Source organism: Nesoenas mayeri, assembly GCF_963082525.1.
Source record: "Nesoenas mayeri genome assembly, chromosome: 2".
Lineage (NCBI taxonomy): Eukaryota > Metazoa > Chordata > Aves > Columbiformes > Columbidae > Nesoenas > Nesoenas mayeri.
Window position 1 is genome coordinate 146,719,646 of NC_137543.1, and position 19,536 is coordinate 146,739,181.

Genomic DNA, 19,536 nt, shown 5'->3' on the forward strand with positions numbered 1-19,536 from the left:
GTCTCTGGCACCTTTTTTTGCCCCCATTTTGAGAAACCCTGCACAAGATCAAAATGTTTTGATAAGTTTTGGATTTTCATTTTATTTCATTTTCTGTGGCAGCGTAGTCAATGACAGCTTTTGGACAGAGTGTTGTCGGTGTTCTTTGATAAATGCTTCTGTTGCAGTCCAGATTCAGCCCATACTGAGGAACTGGTCACACAATTCCGTCTTGGCTGTCAGTGATTTATCTAGGGCTTTGTTATGTAGCTTTCATAGTGACTCTAAATTGAAATCTATCAGCAAGTTTGCTGATGACACTAAGCTGGGAGGAGTGGCTGACACGCCAGAAGGCTGTGCTGCCATCCAGCGGGACCTGGACAGGCTGGAGAGTTGGGCGGGGAATAACCTGATGAAATTTAACAAGGGAAAGTGTAGAGTCCTGCATCTGGGCAGGAACAACCCCAGGTTCCAGTATAGGTTGGGAAATTACATATTAGAGAGCAGTGTAGGGGAAAGGGACCTGGGGGTCCTGGTGGACAACAGGATGACCATGAGCCAGCACTGTGCCCTCGTGGCCAGGAAGGCCAATGGCATCCTGGGGTGTATTAGAAGGGGAGTGGTTAGTAGATCGAGAGAGGTTCTCCTTCCCCTCTACTCCACCCTGGTGAGACCCCATCTAGAATATTGTGTCCAGTTTTGGGCCCCTCAGTTCCAGAAGGACAGGGAACTGCTGGAGAGGGTCCAGCGTAGGGCAACGAAGATGATTAAGGGAGTGGAGCACCTCCCTTATGAGGAAAGGCTGAGGGAGCTGGGTCTGTTTAGTTTGGAGAAGAGGAGACTGAGGGGTGACCTTATTAATGTTTATAAATATATAAAGGGTGAGTGCCATGAGGATGGAGCCAGGCTCTTCTCGGTGGCAAACAACGATAGGGCAAGGGGTAATGGGATCAAGCTGGAACACAAGAGGTTCCACTTAAATTTGAGAAAAAACTTCTTCTCAGTAAGGGTGACAAACACTGGAACAGGCTGCCCAGGGAGGTTGTAGAGTCTCCTTCTCTGGAGACATTAAAAAACCTGCCTGGACATGTTCCTGTGCGACCTCACCTAGGCGTTCCTGCTCCAGCAGGGGGATTGGACTAGATGATCTTTTGAGGTCCCATCCAATCCCAAACATACTGTGATACTGTGTGATACTGTGAAATATTTGATGCCTGTGGACTAGGATTCGCTGCTTGGAAAATTAGTGTCAGTACTTTGTTTTTCCTGCAAGTTAATTTCTCAATGACTCGTTTTCCGGTCTACTGTTCCCATAAAGAGAGACAGCAGGAAGGACAGAAGGACTCTGCCCTGGCTACTGGGCCTCACACGACTGGTCAGAAACCCCCACAGAACAGAGGCAGATCCGGCTTTGTCACACTTGCTGCATCTCTCAGAAAAAAACATTCCACAGCTGTAGATTTAGACTGAATGGTTTAATATCTCCTAGACCAATTTTTCCAAAATTACGAACAACTGTTACCACCATTTGTTTATTTCCAACAGGTAGCTCATTACACTGGGAACAAATTATGAATTGACTTCTCATCCAGTGTCTTGTCCCTACAGGTTCAAAGACCACCCAATACATTATTAGCTGTTATTTCAGTGAAAGCTCCTCTGCTCTATAACACTTCACAGGATGCATTGTCACTGATGAACACAATAGAATGTATAGGTTTATAGTTTTAGGACTAACAGCTTAGACCTGAGTTGCTTTTTCACTTTGTCCTAAATCAGGGTGTGATTCCGTCTAGTGAATCCTTGCCCTGGCATGCCCTGGCACAGTGTCTTCCCAGGAGGTTCCATACAAGTTCCATCACCTACAGCATATCCCTTTGCAAACTGCAGCCAACATAAGCTATGCACAGTCTTCTTAAAGCTACATGATGTTTAATCATAGTGAGGAAAAAGGACACCAAGAAAAAGATCTTAAGAGAAAATCTGAGTCCATTTGTGATCCCTGAGGGTTTCTCATTAGAAGCCTAAGCAGACTTTGCCTCCTGAAGGCTTAGGAATCATTGCAGTCCAAGGCGGTTCTGAGTTCTTGTAATCCTGCTGTGAAACCTCCAGGTTTGAGCCTCTTGGGGGAAAATTGTCTTCAGGCTCAGCGTGGGCTGCGTTACAGCATCAAGGTCACCAGGTGGGAAATGCAAACCCCTGGGAGCTGTCCTTCCCCCCGTGTACATCGCCTGACACACCTGTAACGTAATCTGTTAAACTGGTGCAGTGGTCAGCGCTTATAATAATTCTAATACATTCAGTAAACAAGTCACAAAAAAGGATTTAAATATTAAGTGTTAGTCAAGCACACAAAAATGAGAAATGCAAATCCATTCTGTATGTTTTTATTTCTTCTGTTATTTTTCGTGCCTGGCTATTCTGAAGCCTTTGCTTCCCTGTTGTATTTACTTTTCTGTCCTTCATTTTCTTAATTTCTTACATTCCCTGAAAGTCACTGAATTTCAGCCTACATGTAATAAATATATAATATATTACATTTAACTTAGTTTTTGACAATCTTTATCATTCATAAACCTAAGTTCTAGCTTTTTAGATTCAGTATCGTGGGGTGATCTGCCAAAGTTGCCAAAAAAGGTTAAAAACACTGGAATAAAAACAAGACCATGAAGAACCCCAAATAAAATCACAAGGAACATGATCTTGAAAAATGTCCTAAAAATGTAGGATTTTGCTGCAGCCAGAACAACTACTCCTAATATAGTAGAAACTGCCCCTTGTAATACCGGGTAACCCAGCAAGGACAGAGCTTCAATTGCCCTTTTATTGGCTGAGGACTCTCCACTTGTCACAAAGGCATAGGAAATATGAGCAGAAAAATCTACTGAAAATCCTATGCAAATGACCAGGTTGATCATGGATATGGAATCTAGATTGACATTCCAAAATGTCATGAAACCAGCAACACCAACTATAACAGAAACTATGGCAAAAGTCACCCACAAGCAACATAACGGGCTGGGAATAAGCAAAAGGGAGACAACAAGCATTGCCCCAGTGGCCACGATGATATTCTGAATGGTGTTCTGCACTATGACCAGGAACTGATCGTAGTAGATGAACGCTGGGTGATACACCATCAATGGAACACTGCACTGCTTGGCTGTCTCTCTCAGCTGACTGAGAAGATTCTTCTCATCAACAGTTGAGGTCACGTTCACCGTCTGGATAAAGAAACGTGAAGCTTCTATTTTATTCTGAGTCTTGTTAATGTCCCACTCAAAACCAGGAACCATTTGGAACAGTATAGGTAAGTTATTAATGAAGAGAGTCTGACTGTTTATATTTATCAAACCACCATTTGCAAGTCTTGTGTAAACTCTCAGCCACGACTCTGAGAGGTTCTGATCTACATAGGAAACGTCCTCTAAATTCTGCATGCAGTTCTCAATGTCAAGACGAACAGTCTCATTCCAGTAATCTACACTTTCTGTAATGACAACCATGACCCTGGGTCCATATACTGAGAAGTATTTGTCATGGTCATCATAGAACGGAATAACGTAAGAGTCATCACTTGCCAGATTTCGAAGATCGATGCCTTCCCTGATCTGAGTACATCCATAAACACTGCCACCCAAGTATGCTCCATACAGCAGCACCACAAGTAGCTTCATCCATTTATTTGTAAAAAAAAGACCATAATACTTCTTAAAGAATATGCTCATTGGATGTTCACTTTCTGGCTGAGGTGACTCCCCAGAACACTTGCCTATACAGCAAGCATTGTACAAGCAAGACGCCTCAGCCCGATCTTCATCTCCCACAGGCATACAAGTTAGCCAGTGTCGGTTTCCTTGCTCCCTTTTATGATTTAATACAATAATTGCCCCAAAGAAGGTCATGGTATATATATAGCAGAAGACAAAAGCAGTGCCTGTGTAGAGGCAAAATGATCTCACTGATGGAAAGGCAGTCCAGATTCCAATGAAGAAAGCCAAAACATCTGTGAAAGTGGTGATGGTCACAGAAAGTGCTGCTTCAGCGTAGGTCTCAGCCAGACGAGACTTAACACTTGATTTACCTTCTTTTCTTGAGCTTTGTTCCCAGCAAGCGATCATGATGAACATGTCATCAACACCAACTCCTGCAGGAGGACAAAAAGTTAATGCTGCATGGCAAATGGCTGCTTCCACTAACACCCAACAAAAGTGCAAAATGAATTGCATTTAAGTCTGCACAAAATTTTGAAAAAGAAAGTTAGGCTACTAACATTGCTGTAGTGCTGATACAAGCTAAACAGATACAGGAAAATAGTTCCTTTGTGGGTAGCTGAATTTATTACATTTCAGAAACTCCTGGTGAGCTGATGGGTTGTTGATCTGTCACCCTGCTGTGCTGAAGGACTGAGCACAGCAAGTGCATCTATGACACATGTGTTGTCTCTGGAGTCCAGCTGTCCAGTGATTATGTACATTGCTTACTCTAATGCGTGACTATCCTTATCACTGGAAGCATCCCCCATTATCTCTGGAATTTCTTCATCACTGCAGCCAATTAGACCAATAATTTCTTGTTCTGCATTCAGCAGACAGGGAGAACAGTTGCCATCACAAGGGAAAACAGTGATGCCACTTTTCCAGTGGTACACTTTTTTATGCTTTCTTTTCTCCAGCTTATCTTTGAGCATTTATTTATGATTTATTATTCATTTACCTTCACATTTTTACTCATGTGCCTGCATATATTACTCATCAGAGTCCTGGGAAACCCTGTCAGGAGGACTGGGTCCTAGGCTAGAACTTTTGCTAAGATGCAAGAGTAAGAGAGCCCAAGTTCTAGAAAGAAGAGCCAATGTGCTTCTCTCAGCTCTGCTAACTCTCGAGATTTTAATCAGAGACCGTTCAGTATTTTGCCCATGTTACACTATCAAGGGCTCTTCTATTCCCTGAAATCTAATCGCACAAAAAGGGGAAGCAAGACTGTGTGAATAGTAGAATAAGCACAGATGATATAGCTGAGCATAAAAGAACAGATGAAATCACTACCTGCTGCCTCAATAGGCAATTGCCAGTAAACGTGCAAAGATAAATTAAGCAGCACGTCAAAAGTTGCTGCTGGATGGCAGCGAGTCGAGCTGCTGCTGGAAACCAAGCAGGCTGATAGTTTTTTTGGTCTAATGCAAGGAGGACAAAAGTCTGCTCACTCCTCATAAAGACCTGAAGAGACTGGCTTAAGCCCCTTCCCTGGTATACAAAAGGGTCTTTCTGAAATTTAGAGCCTCTGCAATTGATGACCAAACAAAAGCAAATACAAATGCATTTCAATTATGCAGGAAACAAAGAGACAATGCATGCCCTAAGGAGCATTTGCATTAGATATCTGGTATGATACAAAGCTTCTGTCAACCCAGGAGGAATACAGGGGAATGCAGTGACAAAGACCAGTTGAGCTCACCACAAGTATTAGCACTAGTTAAACAAATGATTAATCACCATGGCTAAATTACCAGGGATGCTAGAACAATGCCAGAAGTGCTCACCTTACTACCCTCTCATTTATAGCTCTCATACCTCAGCAAGAGAACTAGAGCAAGCACTATTTTTTGGGAGTAGCTGCCCTTGTGCCAGAGCTCGGCTCCAGCCCCAGCGTGGGTGCCCTGAGCTGAGTGGCTCACCCGCCTGGGGGAGCTCAGAGGAGCCTGCACCTCCAAGCATCTCCTCTCCTTACTACATGATGAAACTGTGTAGGATCTGATGCTCACATCATGAAAGACTAACAGTGTCAGGTTATTTTAACTCCACTTCAGTCTTGGTATCTGAATCCAACTTGCTTTTTCTACTTACCTAGGATAAGAAATGGCGCGCCTGCTACAGTGACCACAAACGGGACTCCACAGAAGAGCAGCAATCCAAAGCTGCTTAATACAGCTAAACCGGCAGAGACCACTCCACAGCACACAAGCCAGACATTATTTCTTATACAGCTCAGTCTGAAAATATTTTAAGGAACATCTTAGTTATATGTCAAATATTTCAGCAAGGTGTTTGGCATGAGAAGTGCACAGATAACAATGACAGCTTGTCTGTGAAAAGAGCTGTTGAGGAAAGCTGCTGTTTGCAAGGAGAGCTCCCAGCTGTCAGAATTAGATTAATTTACATAGGAGGTGCTAAATACATTATTACTGCTGGCTAGTTATATCCATAAGCATAAAGATGTGTACTGATCTTGGCATCAATAACAAGAGAGCTGGCAAGATGAAGATACATCAGCTCTACCCCTGAGAGTCTAGATTTAGGGTGACCCAAAAAATGATGAATTTGTAGAAGCTCTTGACTTTTACACAGGTTCTTGGTGTAGTGTATCAGTGTAGTACGGAAGCATCTCCCAGGCAGTAAGTGCTGTGCAGAGCAGCTTTCTCAGCAGACAGGTTGGCTGCCAGCCATTTGCCAAGACAACCCCGAGAGCCAGCTCAAGGATTCCCCATGAAACAGAAGCAGCTAAGAGTTGCTTCTCAACTGATAAGCAATATTTTCCAGGCTGTAGATTGTTTCTGAATTTTAAGAGAACCTCTAGCTTCCAAGGCAAGAAGTGTGGGTTGTGGAACTACCCTTGCTATGACTGTGCTCACGAATGACTGTACGTGAGACAGCCAATATCCAGAAATCGTGTGGCCTGATGGGCATGATGCCTGATGCAAACACTAAACCAACAAGCCCACCATTGGAGTACACCTTTCTTTCTCAAGCACAGCACACAAACGCTGCCATATTGTTGTCAAATGTACAATGGTTTCCCTTCCACCAGCACAAAGAAAGGGGCAGGCTAAGTTCTTTGTGGACAGCAATTAAGGCTCAGATTCTACTAGCAAGAAGAACACCTAAAGCTGTACCCAGACATGTGGTGATCTCTGAAGCCAGTGATCATCCATCTGAACCTTAACTGAGCAGTGGCAGAAACAAGTGCAAATGGATCTTAACAGGTACACTTCTTCCTCCCTCCCCTGCTTCCTTCCCCTTTAAAACTGATCTTTACAAAGCATTATTATAGCATCTTGTGGGCAGGATGAGGACAGAAGCTACAAATGAAGCAAGAAAGTGGTAGAAAAACCTTAGCAATAGCACCATTTATTTCTTCCCTCCCACAAAATTTCTTCCCTGTTTGACTTTTATGCCCATTTTTGGTGAGTGTCTCCACTCGATATGGTGAGTTCAGCTGGTAAGTTTATTCAACAGAAGTACTTGTGCACAATTCTGCTCCTGCCAGGCTGCCTAGTTCATGCTTCTGGCCCCTTTCTCACAGAGGGTAAAGTAGAACCTGTTCATCAACCCTTCACAAGTGTTTGGCATAGTGTTTTTCAGGGTCAAAGCAACAGCACCTCAGACATCTTAAAAAGATGAAGAGTAGGGGGTTGTTTCAGTTGTTTAAATAGATTCAAACCCATCAGCTACAGAAAGGATTCTTATGAGGCAGGGACTACAGAAATGACTGATGGCTTCAGAGAACAGACAAAACAACACTAGCATTCAAGCTGTGCATGTCTGAACTGAACAATTATTCAGGTCTTCATCTGGTACTTATCATGAGGCCCATTTAAGCAGTTGGGAAATATGCACAAATAGGACAGAAACAGCAAAGAAATAAATTTGTTTGCCTGTTACTAAATGTCCCCTGAAGTCTGCAGCTTCGAGAATGACTTCACTTGACAAAAGTAGGAACCAATTTAGGCAAGGTAAAGAAGAGCCGAGGTCACTTCTCACTGATCTACAGATTAGAAGACATTTTACCTTAGACAAGAGATGACTGAAAATGTTACTGTCAATAAATAGGTTATGGAGAAGAGTGGGATCACCCTCTTGGTATTTCCTTCAAACTCTTCTTGTCTGGACAGTGAGGTAAAGTAAGTCACCTGTTGTTAAAACAACAACAAAAGATGAAGCATTTCTACTTTTTTTTCTTAGTCTTTATCCACACACACAGGCAATGCTAAACATGATGTTAGCACTAACGCATTTCCACAGCCCTCGCAACCTGCGGGCCATCCTCGCCTTCTCCTTCCACCATCTCCTGTTCTTTCCGGCGATGAGGCAGCCCGGGCATCTCGGGTCCCGGCGGCCCCGGCACGGCTGTACCCGCCCCTGCTCACCCGAACAGCGGTGATGCCCAGCGCCTCCAGCTCCGACGGCATTTCCAGCAAGAAGCTCTCCAGCCAGCTCCGGCTCTCCGCCGCCGCGGGGCCGTCCTCCCGCAGGTAATACAGCAGCCTCAGCGCCCGCGCCGACAGCACCCGCCCGTCGGGGTCCGTCTGCACGCCGCCCAGCACGGTCGCCAGGAAGAAGCCGCCGCTGAAGGGGAAGGTGAGGTTCTCCAGGGCGGCCACATCGTACTGTAGCGGGTTGGGGATGGCGCAGGTGCCGTTGCTGACAGCGCAGAGCTGCTCGTAGCCGCGGCGGCGCATCACCGCGTCCAGCCGCAGCACGTCGCGCCGCGCCGCCGGGGCCAGGACCGAGCCGTTCCCCGTCGCCACGGCGATGAGGGCGGCGTAGGTGCCCTCGGTGGGCAGGCGCGCGGCGGAGAAGCGCTCCGAGTCGTTGGTGGGGAAGAACCGCTGCACGAAGTCGCGTTCGGCCTTGGCGGGCCCCCACGTCGGCGTGAACTGCTCCTCGATGTCGTTCGCCCGCCGCTGCCGCAAGAACACGAAGCCGGCGCCCAGCCCGCCCGACAGCAGCAGCGGCAGCAGCACGAAGGGCCAGGGCCAGGTGGCCACGGCGCCCCCCAGCCCTCGGAAGAGCCGCCTGAGCGGCCGCTCCAGGCAGTTGGTGTTGCGGCAGGAGCAGCGCTCCGCGGGGTGCGGCGGCTCCGCCATGGGCGAGTCGGGGCCACGGGCTGCCGGCAGCAGCTCCTGGCCGGGGCAGAGCCGCCTTGTGCCCGCGGGGCCCGCGGAGCGAGTGAGCGCTGCTCGGTGGAGCAGGCGGCCGCGCCCTCCCCTGCTCTGACCCTCCGGGGCCGCCGCCGCTTCCCGCACAGGCGGGCGGGGGCACGAGGCTCCCCCGCCGCGCCCCGGGCTCAGGTCCTGCCGAGGCCTCGGTGCCGTCACAGCGCTCGTCGTGCTGGGCGCTGCCCGGCGCCCGGTTCTGCCGCTCTGCAAGCTGGCAAATAAATACCCTGCAGCCTAGTGTTCTTACACTGGTGACAGTGATCTGAGTGTCCTCTGGCCAAGGAGAACATTAAGCTAAGTTGTGATACTTCTGGAGAGGTGTCTAGCCAATTAGCTAATTCATCACAAGTCACTTCTTGCCCTTCTGTGAAAGAAGCAACCCTCTACTCTCCTGCCAGTACTGGCTAAGAAAAGTTGCAGGTACTTCTCTCTCATCCTAAGGAGACAGGGTTGCCACCCATGAGCGTAAGCCAGCCAGCCAGGCTCTGAGCAGCGTTACAGATCTCCCACTGTGCCCAGCATTTACCGCAGGTTGGATCCTGCTGATTCCCGTTGCTGTGTGCAGATGTTCTGAGGACGGTACGTCAGTTCTTCATTTATCTGTGGGAGACAGGCACTTAGAAACTTTTTCCTGTAGCTACTAACTTGTCACAATTACAGTTTTTAAATGAATCTGACTCAGTCTCGTAGCATCTCCCACATTCTGTTATCTGTTTCCTTGAATGGATTCATACCGTCTTAGAGTATGAGCTCTTCACGCAGGAGAATCTGTCTTCAGAAAAAGGGGTGAGCTATTTGATGTCATGTAGATACTTGATGAATTCTTGTCAAGGAGTCCCCCAGCCGGAAGAGGTAGCATCTCTTACATGGGGAAAACTCCAGAGAAAAATAGACCTGTGTCTGGGAATAAACTACAGAGACACATCTATCCCGATGGCGAGACACCAAGAAGACTTCCTGGCAGTGGACCAGGTTGTGGATGATATAGCAGACATGAAGAGACGCTGTCCAGCTAAATGCTTTCACTGTGAAAAACCAGCCATAAGGGGTTACTGACTTTTTTAAGCTCAACAAGGGAGAAAATAAAAATCAACCACTTGTCATGTCCAGTTTCTTTCTGGCTCCTTGGGAGCTGGAGACAAGCTCTGGTAATGATCAGGAGGCAGGAAATGGGATGGTGGCAGCAGCTCCGCAGTCAGGGTACTCAGTACATTGGGCACAGGTAGGTAGGTGCCTCTAGGTTAACTCTTTCTGTGCCTTGGGGGTCTGACTTGATGGCATGGGAAGATGGCTCCACCAACTCTCAATTCAGAGTCACCTTCAAGCAGAAGGTATGTACCAGACTTCTCTCCAAGAATCTGGGTTCTAGTCCATGCATTTTATATTGACTTCTAGGAAGATAAAATCTGAAATACTCCTTGAGGCAGGGCCAGGAACAGGACTGCAGGACTTCCAGCAAGTCAAGCTTTATTTGTGGATGGAGGCACAACCTTTCTCCTGATGGGTGTGTTCTGTTTGTTGGAGATTCCAGGGAATTACTGTTTGCCAATATTGTTGCATAGGTAAATATTCACAATATCACACTTCTTTGTATTTCCTGATGCTAACGAAATGGTGAGAAGCAAAGCAGACATATACCAGACGCCTAGCAGAAAGCTGAGTGGGATAGCTGGTTTCCCACATTTAGGCAGCTTGTACTTAACGTCTTTGCATGACCTGTGCGGACCAAAAAATACTATCAGTTCATTTCTAATATCCTCAACAGTCTCAGCTCTAGGTGGTGTCAGAATGTGCCTAACACAGATACATCATCCACTTCAGGCCTACATAAGCCAGTCAAGAGCAGCTCTAAGAAGCCAGCAGACAAGCAAATGAGTCCTGTTCAGCTGGCTCTGTTGCCTCCCCTGTTGTACAGCACCCACGGTCAGACCATTCCCAGGAGGGCAGAACTGGGTTCAACCCCTCTCTCAACCACAGGTGCTAGAGCCTTCTCTCTCCCACCAGCAGGGCCCACTGACCCATTTGTACCCAGCAAGGAGAAAGAAGGAGAATTCAACCCAGATCTCCCTCAGGCACAGCTCAGGCTCACAGGTGCAGACAAGGCTTTGGTGATGGCTTGAATGTCATGATGGCCCCAGGGCTGAACCAGCTCCTGGCTGAAGAGACAGCAGGGCGGGGAGAGCAAATACAGTTTCTAGTGCATGGGGCTTTCTGCACAGTGCTTTGAAATCAAGCAACAATGTGTACCTGGCTTGTGAGACACCCCACTTTGCAACTTTTTGTGTTTGAAAGCTCTTTTTCAGTTTGCCTCCTCAGGTTCCTCTTCTCTCTGGTGACAACAGGATCTGTCTCCTGCTCTATCTGTGCCTCCCTGTCATTTTTGCTTAGAAACTTTGTGATGATAATGATTTCATTTGAACGGTAGGCTGTCCTCAGTAATGCAGAGACAAGCATGTTTCGGTCTGTCTCTGTATTCCTGTCTCTTCCAAACATTTACTGAGACGGGAAGTGATTCAAACAATTTTGTAGGATCACAGGATAATTTGGGTTGGAAAGGCCCACTGACACTCATGGCATCCTGGTCCCCTTCAGAGAAGGGCTGTGGTGGGTGTCAGGCCAGGCTACTCATGGCTCTGTCCAGCTGAGTGTGGAGTAACCTCCAAGGACTGTGACTCCAGAGCCTCTGGGCAACCTGTTCCAGTGTCTGACTGTCTTCGTAGTGATTTTTTTCCCCTCATAACTGGCAGGGTTTTGGTAGCGGGCCTGCAGGGGTGGTCTCTGTGAGGAGAGGCCAGGGGCTGCCCTGAGCCAGTCATGGCCAGTTCCAACTAGCCCTGGTGGACACACTGCAGGGCATGGCTGAGCCCTTCTCCAGCGGAGCCTGTGGCACCTTTGTGAACACATCCTAGAGTGAGGGTGGTAAACACCAAGCAAAAGGAGAAATGAGGCCAGAGCAGAAGGAGAAATAGGAAAAAAACTAACCAGAAGAACAACAAAAAACCCCAGGCTGAAGCAGGAAGGAGGAAAGAAAGAAAACCATGTCTTGGTAGGGGCTGAAGCCAAGGGGCTGCTTGAGCTGTGTAACCCAAAGAAGCTGCTGCCAGTGAAGGAATCACCATGCTTGTGATGGCCCCATTCTCCTGTGCTGCCCGCTGCCTCACCAAAGGGGCTGAGGAGCAAAAATAGTGGGGGAAGAGGTGTCTGGAATGAAGCAGGGGTTTTTCCTAAGGTTGGTTGGTTGTTTTTAGCCTTCTTTGATACCAGAATCAGTAATTAATAGATTGTTAGTTGGCAAATAAATTACATTCACATAAATTCCTTGAATCAGTAAACAGTTTTTGCCTGTGTCAATATGTTACTGGAATTTCTCTTGATACAACTTGTGATAGTTGTTCCTTGTCCTGGCTCGGTCTTCTCTGCACCTTCCCATCACATAGCCGAAGGCATCAAGAAGATCCTCCTCACTCTTGGTCTTCTCTAGACTGAATCTAGCTCTCTTTGCTCTGTACATTGTGTGCTCCAGGACTCAGAGATCATGGTGGCCCCTGACTGATCTCACTCCAGTAGGCTGGTATCTCTCTTGTACCCAACCTTTAGCACAGTATTGCCAAGGAGGTCTGATGTGCGGAATAGAGGAAGATAATAACTTCCCTTGAAGTGCTGGCCACACTCTTGATAATTCAGCCTCCTATGTGGTCAGCCATCACCACCACAAGGCTGTGTTGTCGACACTGTGGTTCATACACGGCTGACTCATGTTTGGTTGCCTAGGTGATGAGCGCAGACTTAAAATTAACATGTAGATTCTTATGAAATAAGGTGGAAGAGGTGTCAATGAACTCAGCACACTTTAGTTTCTCAACTCTGTGAGCATTTGTTTCCAGCATGCATTAATGAAAATCCCTCTCTGCTCTGTTTCATAGGCAGAAATTATGTCTGTGGTTTCTGTCCTTTCAAGAAATCCTTGTAGCCTAGAGTGATTTCCAGGTACAACTGCAAAGATCTTTTAGAATCATGTTATTTGTAATAGAATACCATGAGATAGCATTTCATATGAGTTTTCCTGCTTTCTTGAAAACATTGTCAGAAATTAGCTTATTTGTTCCATCATTTGGAACATTTAGCTCACAAACAAGAAATGACGTTTTTCCTTTGCTTTGCTTAGTTGTCTGCTTTCATTAAAAAAATGGGGAAACTGGAATGTCATAAATTCTTTGTAAAGTAAAATTAAGTTCACAGAACCATAGAATAGTTCAGGTTGGAGAGACATCTCGAGATCTAGTCCAACCTGCCTGGCTGAAGGATCAACTAGAGCAGGTTGCTCAGGATGTTGTCCAGTCTGCTTTTGAACATCTTCAGAGATGGATACTCCTGTCTGAGCTTTTGAACATCTTCAGAAATGGATACTTGTCTGAGCAGCCTGTTCCAGGACCTGACCACCCTTACTGTAAAAAAGTTTTAATTTGATTCTTACAACTATAGGGGTAGACTAGAAAAATTTTAACCCCCTTTCTGAACGTGAGTGTGATCTAGGTTGTCTCTCAGGAAGCTCAGGACTGAAATTCTCTTGTCTATTGTCATAAAGTCTTTGAGTTCAGTGGTAGACTTCTGCTCAGTGGTGAGGTGTGACACAACCAAGTATCAGAAAGTGCTGTGGTTTTAAATTTCAAAATGTAGAGCTTTGTGCTTAGACCATGGATAAATGTTTGTAGTTTCAAATTCTCAGTCAAGGCAGATATGGCTTATTCCTGCCCCTCTCGTTGGAACACCAGGACAGAGGGGCATTTCTGTACACAGGCTGCCCATGGAAAGTGCTTTGCCAATTGTGTGAGATGCACTGGACCCTGGAATAAAAAAGCGAGATCAAGAAATCTATTGTTCCATTCCTTCCACCATAATGCAGCATCAGGTAGGTCTGTGCCATTTCTGAAGGAAATTTGACTACCCTGTTCTTTACCGTTGCTGCCATATTACCCAATGATGACAGGAAAGTCCTATCCTATCCTATCCTATCCTATCCTATCCTATCCTATCCTATCCTATCCTATCCTATCCTATCCTATCCTATCCTATCTCTCCATCTGGATGAGGCAGGAGTGCTCTGTGGGTGCCTGGCTACTGCCTTTGTTTGCCTGCACGCCTGGGTGAAACAATTGGACTTTGCTACCTGTGCCAGGCAGTGACAGTCCATGGCCCTGAGGTGACATGTCTGCAGATGGTGTGGGGAATGCAGCGCTTCAAACCCCTGTATCCAAAGTGGACGGTGTAATTGTCAGCTGGAAGGTTTGTGCCCTCTGTGTCCTCACTAGCCAGTGTGCAAGAAAGAATTGCATGTCCTGGGGCCTTCAGAAAAATGCACTCAAAGGAACAATGATGGTGGCCTGCTGATGACAGCAACCAGATGGGAGGTGAGTTCCTGGTTTCCTCCAGGCTTGTTTAGCTGTTTATAGCATACAGTTCCAAAGAAAACACCTAAGATAACCTGGCACCAGGACCCAGAACTAACAGAGGTTTATTCACGTGGAAGGTCTACTCTTCCTTGCTTTGGGAACGCACAGTGACTCTGTGAAACAGCCATTTGCTGAGCACTGGCAGGATGAGTGGCTGCAGCTCCTCTGCTTGATGAGGAGAGTGGTATTTGCTGTGAAACTATAGCATCCTGCTTCATATTTAATTAGAGGTTTTCTGGTTTGTTAGACCCATTGTGATTCAGCTCTGTTCTGGTTGAGTTCCATTCAGGAGTGCCTTTAGTTCAGCTTTTTGCCATTTTGCAGTCAGCTTCTGAGCCCTTTTGGCCGTTTCTCTCTCTCTCCCTGTGATTGGCTGTTCAGGACCAGGGTGCTCTCTTCCTGAGAATGGCTGCTCAGCATGGACAAAGTTCATGAAGAGTTGCATTGAGTATCACTTACTTCTTACATATATATATACAAATACATATATATATATTTAATAGGTATCTATATATAAAATTATTATTACTACATTAGTGTTATTCTGTGTGGCAGTTGCACATTTCCCGTTGAGATCCAGAGCTTGCAATAAGGCAGCTGATGGGTCTTTAGCGCCTTTTGTGCCTGTCCTCACGTACACACCTCGGTCGGTGCTGACAGTCACATCTCCCCACCCCGGGCAGGGTGACTCCTCACATTCACCGTCCCCCTCCACACCCCACCCCCACCCTGGCTTGGGCAGCAGGAGGAGCGGGACCTTCGGTCATTAGTCAGGGTCCTCAGCCAAGGAGCTGCTGAGGCGCAGGGAAGCTGAGAAGCTTCTGGACTATGCTTGCAATGCCCAAAGGCAAATCTGACCAGGCCGTAAAACGAGGCCCCCAGTGAAGACCCCCTTTGGGTGGTGTTCTTGGAGCAGTGGGGCTGTGAACAGAGCCCTCCTGAGATCAGGGATCTCATCTAAGGAGCCTTCCCAGGACTGACTGCCCTCACCTGCTTCTTGGTGAGTGATTTTCTTCTGGTTATATCCTTGAGTGAGCCTTTGCCCGCCCTGGGCAGGTGGTTATTTCTTCTGGGTATCCTTAAGTGAAAGAGGCCTCCTGTTTTTGTGAGTGTGTGCACACTGTCGATCATCATTATTCTTATGTGATCGTACAGTAACACTAGCCTCAACTGGTTCCTGTGTTTTATAATGTTGTCAGACTGCTGAATAATTTTGCATAAACCCCGTTTCTAGTTGGTTTTCTTTGCTAAACATTTCTGGCTAGAATAAAATCTGTGTGGAGCTTATTGCTTGCCTAAACTGGGATGACTCCTTGACATTTTATTAAGCTGTTTTTATCTCAGTCCATGGATTTCTCCCTTCCCTTTCAGTTTTCTCCCTTGCTCGAGACTGGGGAGAGTGAGTGATCAGCTATTGTAATTTTGACTGGGGTTAAACCATGACACCCAGAGAGGTGGTAGATGCCACATCCTTGGAAACATTCAAGGCCAGGCTGGATGAGGCTCTGAGTAACCTGATCTAGTTTAAGATGTCCCTGCTCATTGCAGGGGGTTATACTAGATGACCTTTGAAGGTCCCTTCCAAGCCAAACCGTTCTATGATTCTATTATTCTATTTCAAATCTCTTGGAGGTCTCATGCATTAATGTCAATGGGCTGAGTTAAAACCAACAAAACAAAAACAATAAACAAAAGACTAATAAACCTAACCATTCCTCCTTATTGGGGATGACTGTATTTTGATGTGGAACAGAACTGCAGCAGGCAGGCAGACCAAAGTAGTGATTAGTTTTGGCACAGCAATATGTTACTGTTCCTCTCCCAGAGCCATCTTGAACATCTGTAATTATCTGTCTTTCTTTCTTAGCTTTGTGATTGCTCTTCTCAGAAAGTTCTTGTTGTGCACAATACACAAGATAACATAAGCTGGTGGGGAGTGCCCTGCTGAGGGATAAGCAAGGTAGATCCTTGCTCAGGGGGATGGTTATTGGGTGAAGTGTGTAACATCTTCTTTTTGCTTTCTTTTGGAGCAACATGTTTGTCTCTGAATGGGGTTTTCTCTGTGATTTTTGGAGTTTCAAAGGGACTTTTTATTTCCTCTTTTTTTTTTTTTTTCATTCAGGAATATATGTGGGTGCTGGAGATTAGGTCATGACTTTTTTTAGGATCATAGGATCATTTTCTATGACGTAATTTATAAAGAAATACCATTTCACTTGACACTTTGAACTTTGTCTTTCAGAAGAAATCATAAATAATCAACTAACTTGTCAGGAAGCTCTTTTATGTGACTTTGGTATAAAGTCTGTATTTATGGTCAGAGGCAATTGTAAGTTTATGACATTTTGCACTTTAAATCTATCTGTATCAACACTACATGTTATGAATGTTTTGGAAGGTTATGCCCCATAGAATTGTAAACCAAAGTATGGTACAACTTCACCTTCAGAGAAAGCTTTTCACTTAGGGCAGACCCAGGTCTTCAAGGCAATGCAATGTGATTTCTTTGAGTTTTCCTAGTGCAGCAGAGAGAGTTCTTGTCTTCAGTCCAGCCTCCGTCACGCTCATAACCATGGCCCAGAAAAAGCTCCACCACTGACTGGGACAGAGAATTACCTGTGAATTTTTGACACTGTGAGGAAGCTGTAAGTTCTTTTCTTTTATGTGGTATGCTATACAGAAAAACATTGGTATCAGCTGAGGTTTGAGCCATAAGAGAATTCATATTTACAAACAAAAATGTTGCTGAATAAATGTAATCAAATTAAGTCTTTAATGGTATTACACTATTTTAAATATATTCTTTCGTTTGAATAACATACTTAGCATGAGTAGCCAAACTTAGCATGAGTAGTCAGGCTTGTTAGAATTCCAGGCTGAATATTGTGAACTTATCTTACAGGGGACTGTGAAGACCAGAACCAGGAGATAAAGAGGAAGCTCTGTCAGCAGAGGCTGCAAACCTTCTAGATAAGAAGAGTAAAAAGACCCCTGGAGAAAGAGAATGCAATATGAAAAAAAGAAGGCCTTAGACCCAGAATTTCATGGGACCAGTGTGAACAGTGTGTGAAGAGTAGGTGCATAGATTGTAAGGGTTTGTAAGTCCAAACCTCTTTTGTCTGGGCGTCCCTCTCGCAGAGACACTCAGCTCGAGCTGTTTTCCTGCTGTGACATCCAAACAATTATTTTTTTAAGCACAAGTGTCTGAGTCTGTGCTACTGAAAACCTGGGTTCAAGAACGTTCATTTAACAAGCCAAAAGCCAAACTTGCTGAACTGCTGCATATTTTGCCTGAGACCCCTTGACCACCCACTGCAGGGTGACTGCCAAGCTAAAAACAAACAGGGAAGCACCCAGATCTTCCCCTTTACTGTGTATCTATAGGCCACATGCAGCATTTTGCTTACCCATCTTCTGTCTAAAAGTCTTTATGCTCTGTGCAGAGCTCTGTGCTGGTGCATGTCACTGTCAGGCTGTATTGTGAGTCTTACCAGTCGTAAAGAAAAATTACTGTCTAGCTTTGTCATGGCAGCAGGAACTGAGCTCTGCAATTTCAGATTATGATGGACACAACTGGGCCAATTCCATTTTATTTGCCAACTTTGGAAATCTGGCACAGAGAGATATTTCTTTATTGTGGTCAACTCCTGAAAAATGTTGAGTGTTGTCAGACCATCGTAACTTCAGAAGGAATGTTGGTCAGTAGTCTAAAACATCAATGTGTTTTCAACACTATTTTCAGCACAAATCCAAAACATGGCCCCTTACAATGTACTGTGAGGAAATTTAACTCCATACCAGGCAAATCCAGCCCAGTGAACTGGGAATTTTCAGAGGAATTGCTCCCTAGCTGTACCTGTTCAGAACCCTCTACCATGTGTATACAACTTGCCTGTATATGGGGCAGGAGAACATAATCATGTCTTGCACTTTGGGTCCCAGCACAGCAGAAATTTCCAGATAATCCCAGCACTGTCTGAATTCTGTTGGTAGGCCCCACTGACTCTACTGAAAGAAGGGAAGGGTAAGTCAAAACCTTTGGGACCTGTGTCATTTTGACCTTGCTTGCTGAAGAGAATTGTGCATTTATAAGGAAGACTATGGCCAGAAACAGGGACAAAACTGTCATTTGGTGGGCAGGTCCACTTCAAGAATTTGGTGACAGGCACTCACCTTGCTGATAGTTTTATAGCCTTTAGCAGTGAATCCAGAAGCTAAGGGTAGGTGGCTACAGTCTTCCATGGGATGAGGAGACAGCAGTCCCAGAAGGCTGAACAACAACAACTCCTTAATAAGGAGTCGGAAGAAGTCTTACTTTACAGTAAACAATAGGGAATGACAACTCTGAGTGGCACCGATTATCTCATGTTTTGCATACCTAACTCAGGCTGCAGATGGGTAGCTGGAATTATAAAGAAGTGAACAGCAACAAGGTAGAGAGGTGCCAACTTCTTCAAGAGCATCCTGTTGGTTACAGTCCCTGTCCAGGAAGGGGAGAGCACAGGTATGAGTCCCTTTAGCTGGGTGGCTGCATAAGGAAATGAAGAGGCCACCAAAAGGGCAAGCACAAAGGAGCTTGGTTTTACAGCCTAGTGGCCAGGGTGTTCATTTGGGAGGTTAAAATCATAGAAGCATAAAACCATCTTGGTTGGAAGAGAGTCTTAAGATCATTGAGTCCAATTGTAACCTATATCTAGCAATAAACCATGTCCCTAAGAGACTCATCTATACGTCTTTTAAACACCTGCAGGGATGGTGACTCCACCACTTCCCTGGGCAGCCTGTTCCAATGCTTCACAACCCTTTCCATGAAGAAATGTTTCCTAATATCCAATTTCAGCCTTCCCTGGCAAAACTTGAGGCCAATTCCTCTTGTTCTCTTTTTTGTTACTCAGGAAAAGAGACCAACACCCTCCATGCCACAACCTCCTTTCAGGTAGTTGTAGAGAGCAAATGATTGATTCTGGTTCCCAGTCAAGACAAAGGTTTTTATCTGAAACAGTAACAGACTCAAATAGCAAAATAATTTGAGGTAGAAGGTACAAAACCTTCCTAGTGATTCCCAGGTGCCTAGGAGAGCACTGTAGGACAGATGACTTGGAACCTCATTATGGTGAACAATTTATTAGCTTTGGCTAATGACTGAAAATGGGTGTCACCATCTCCAGT

General features: G+C 45.7%; 1 protein-coding gene across 1 annotated transcript; it reads right to left on the reverse strand.

The window, feature by feature from the left end:
* Window positions 1–2,519: 2,519 nt before the first annotated feature.
* On the reverse strand, window positions 2,520–8,845 carry LOC308053373 (patched domain-containing protein 3-like; the record flags this gene model as incomplete). Its single annotated transcript, XM_080364223.1, has 4 exons — window positions 2,520–4,126; window positions 5,826–5,971; window positions 7,767–7,888; window positions 8,126–8,845. 4 exons carry the CDS (start codon window positions 8,843–8,845, stop codon window positions 2,520–2,522), a joined length of 2,595 nt encoding a protein of 864 aa, XP_080220349.1.
* Window positions 8,846–19,536: the final 10,691 nt, after the last annotated feature.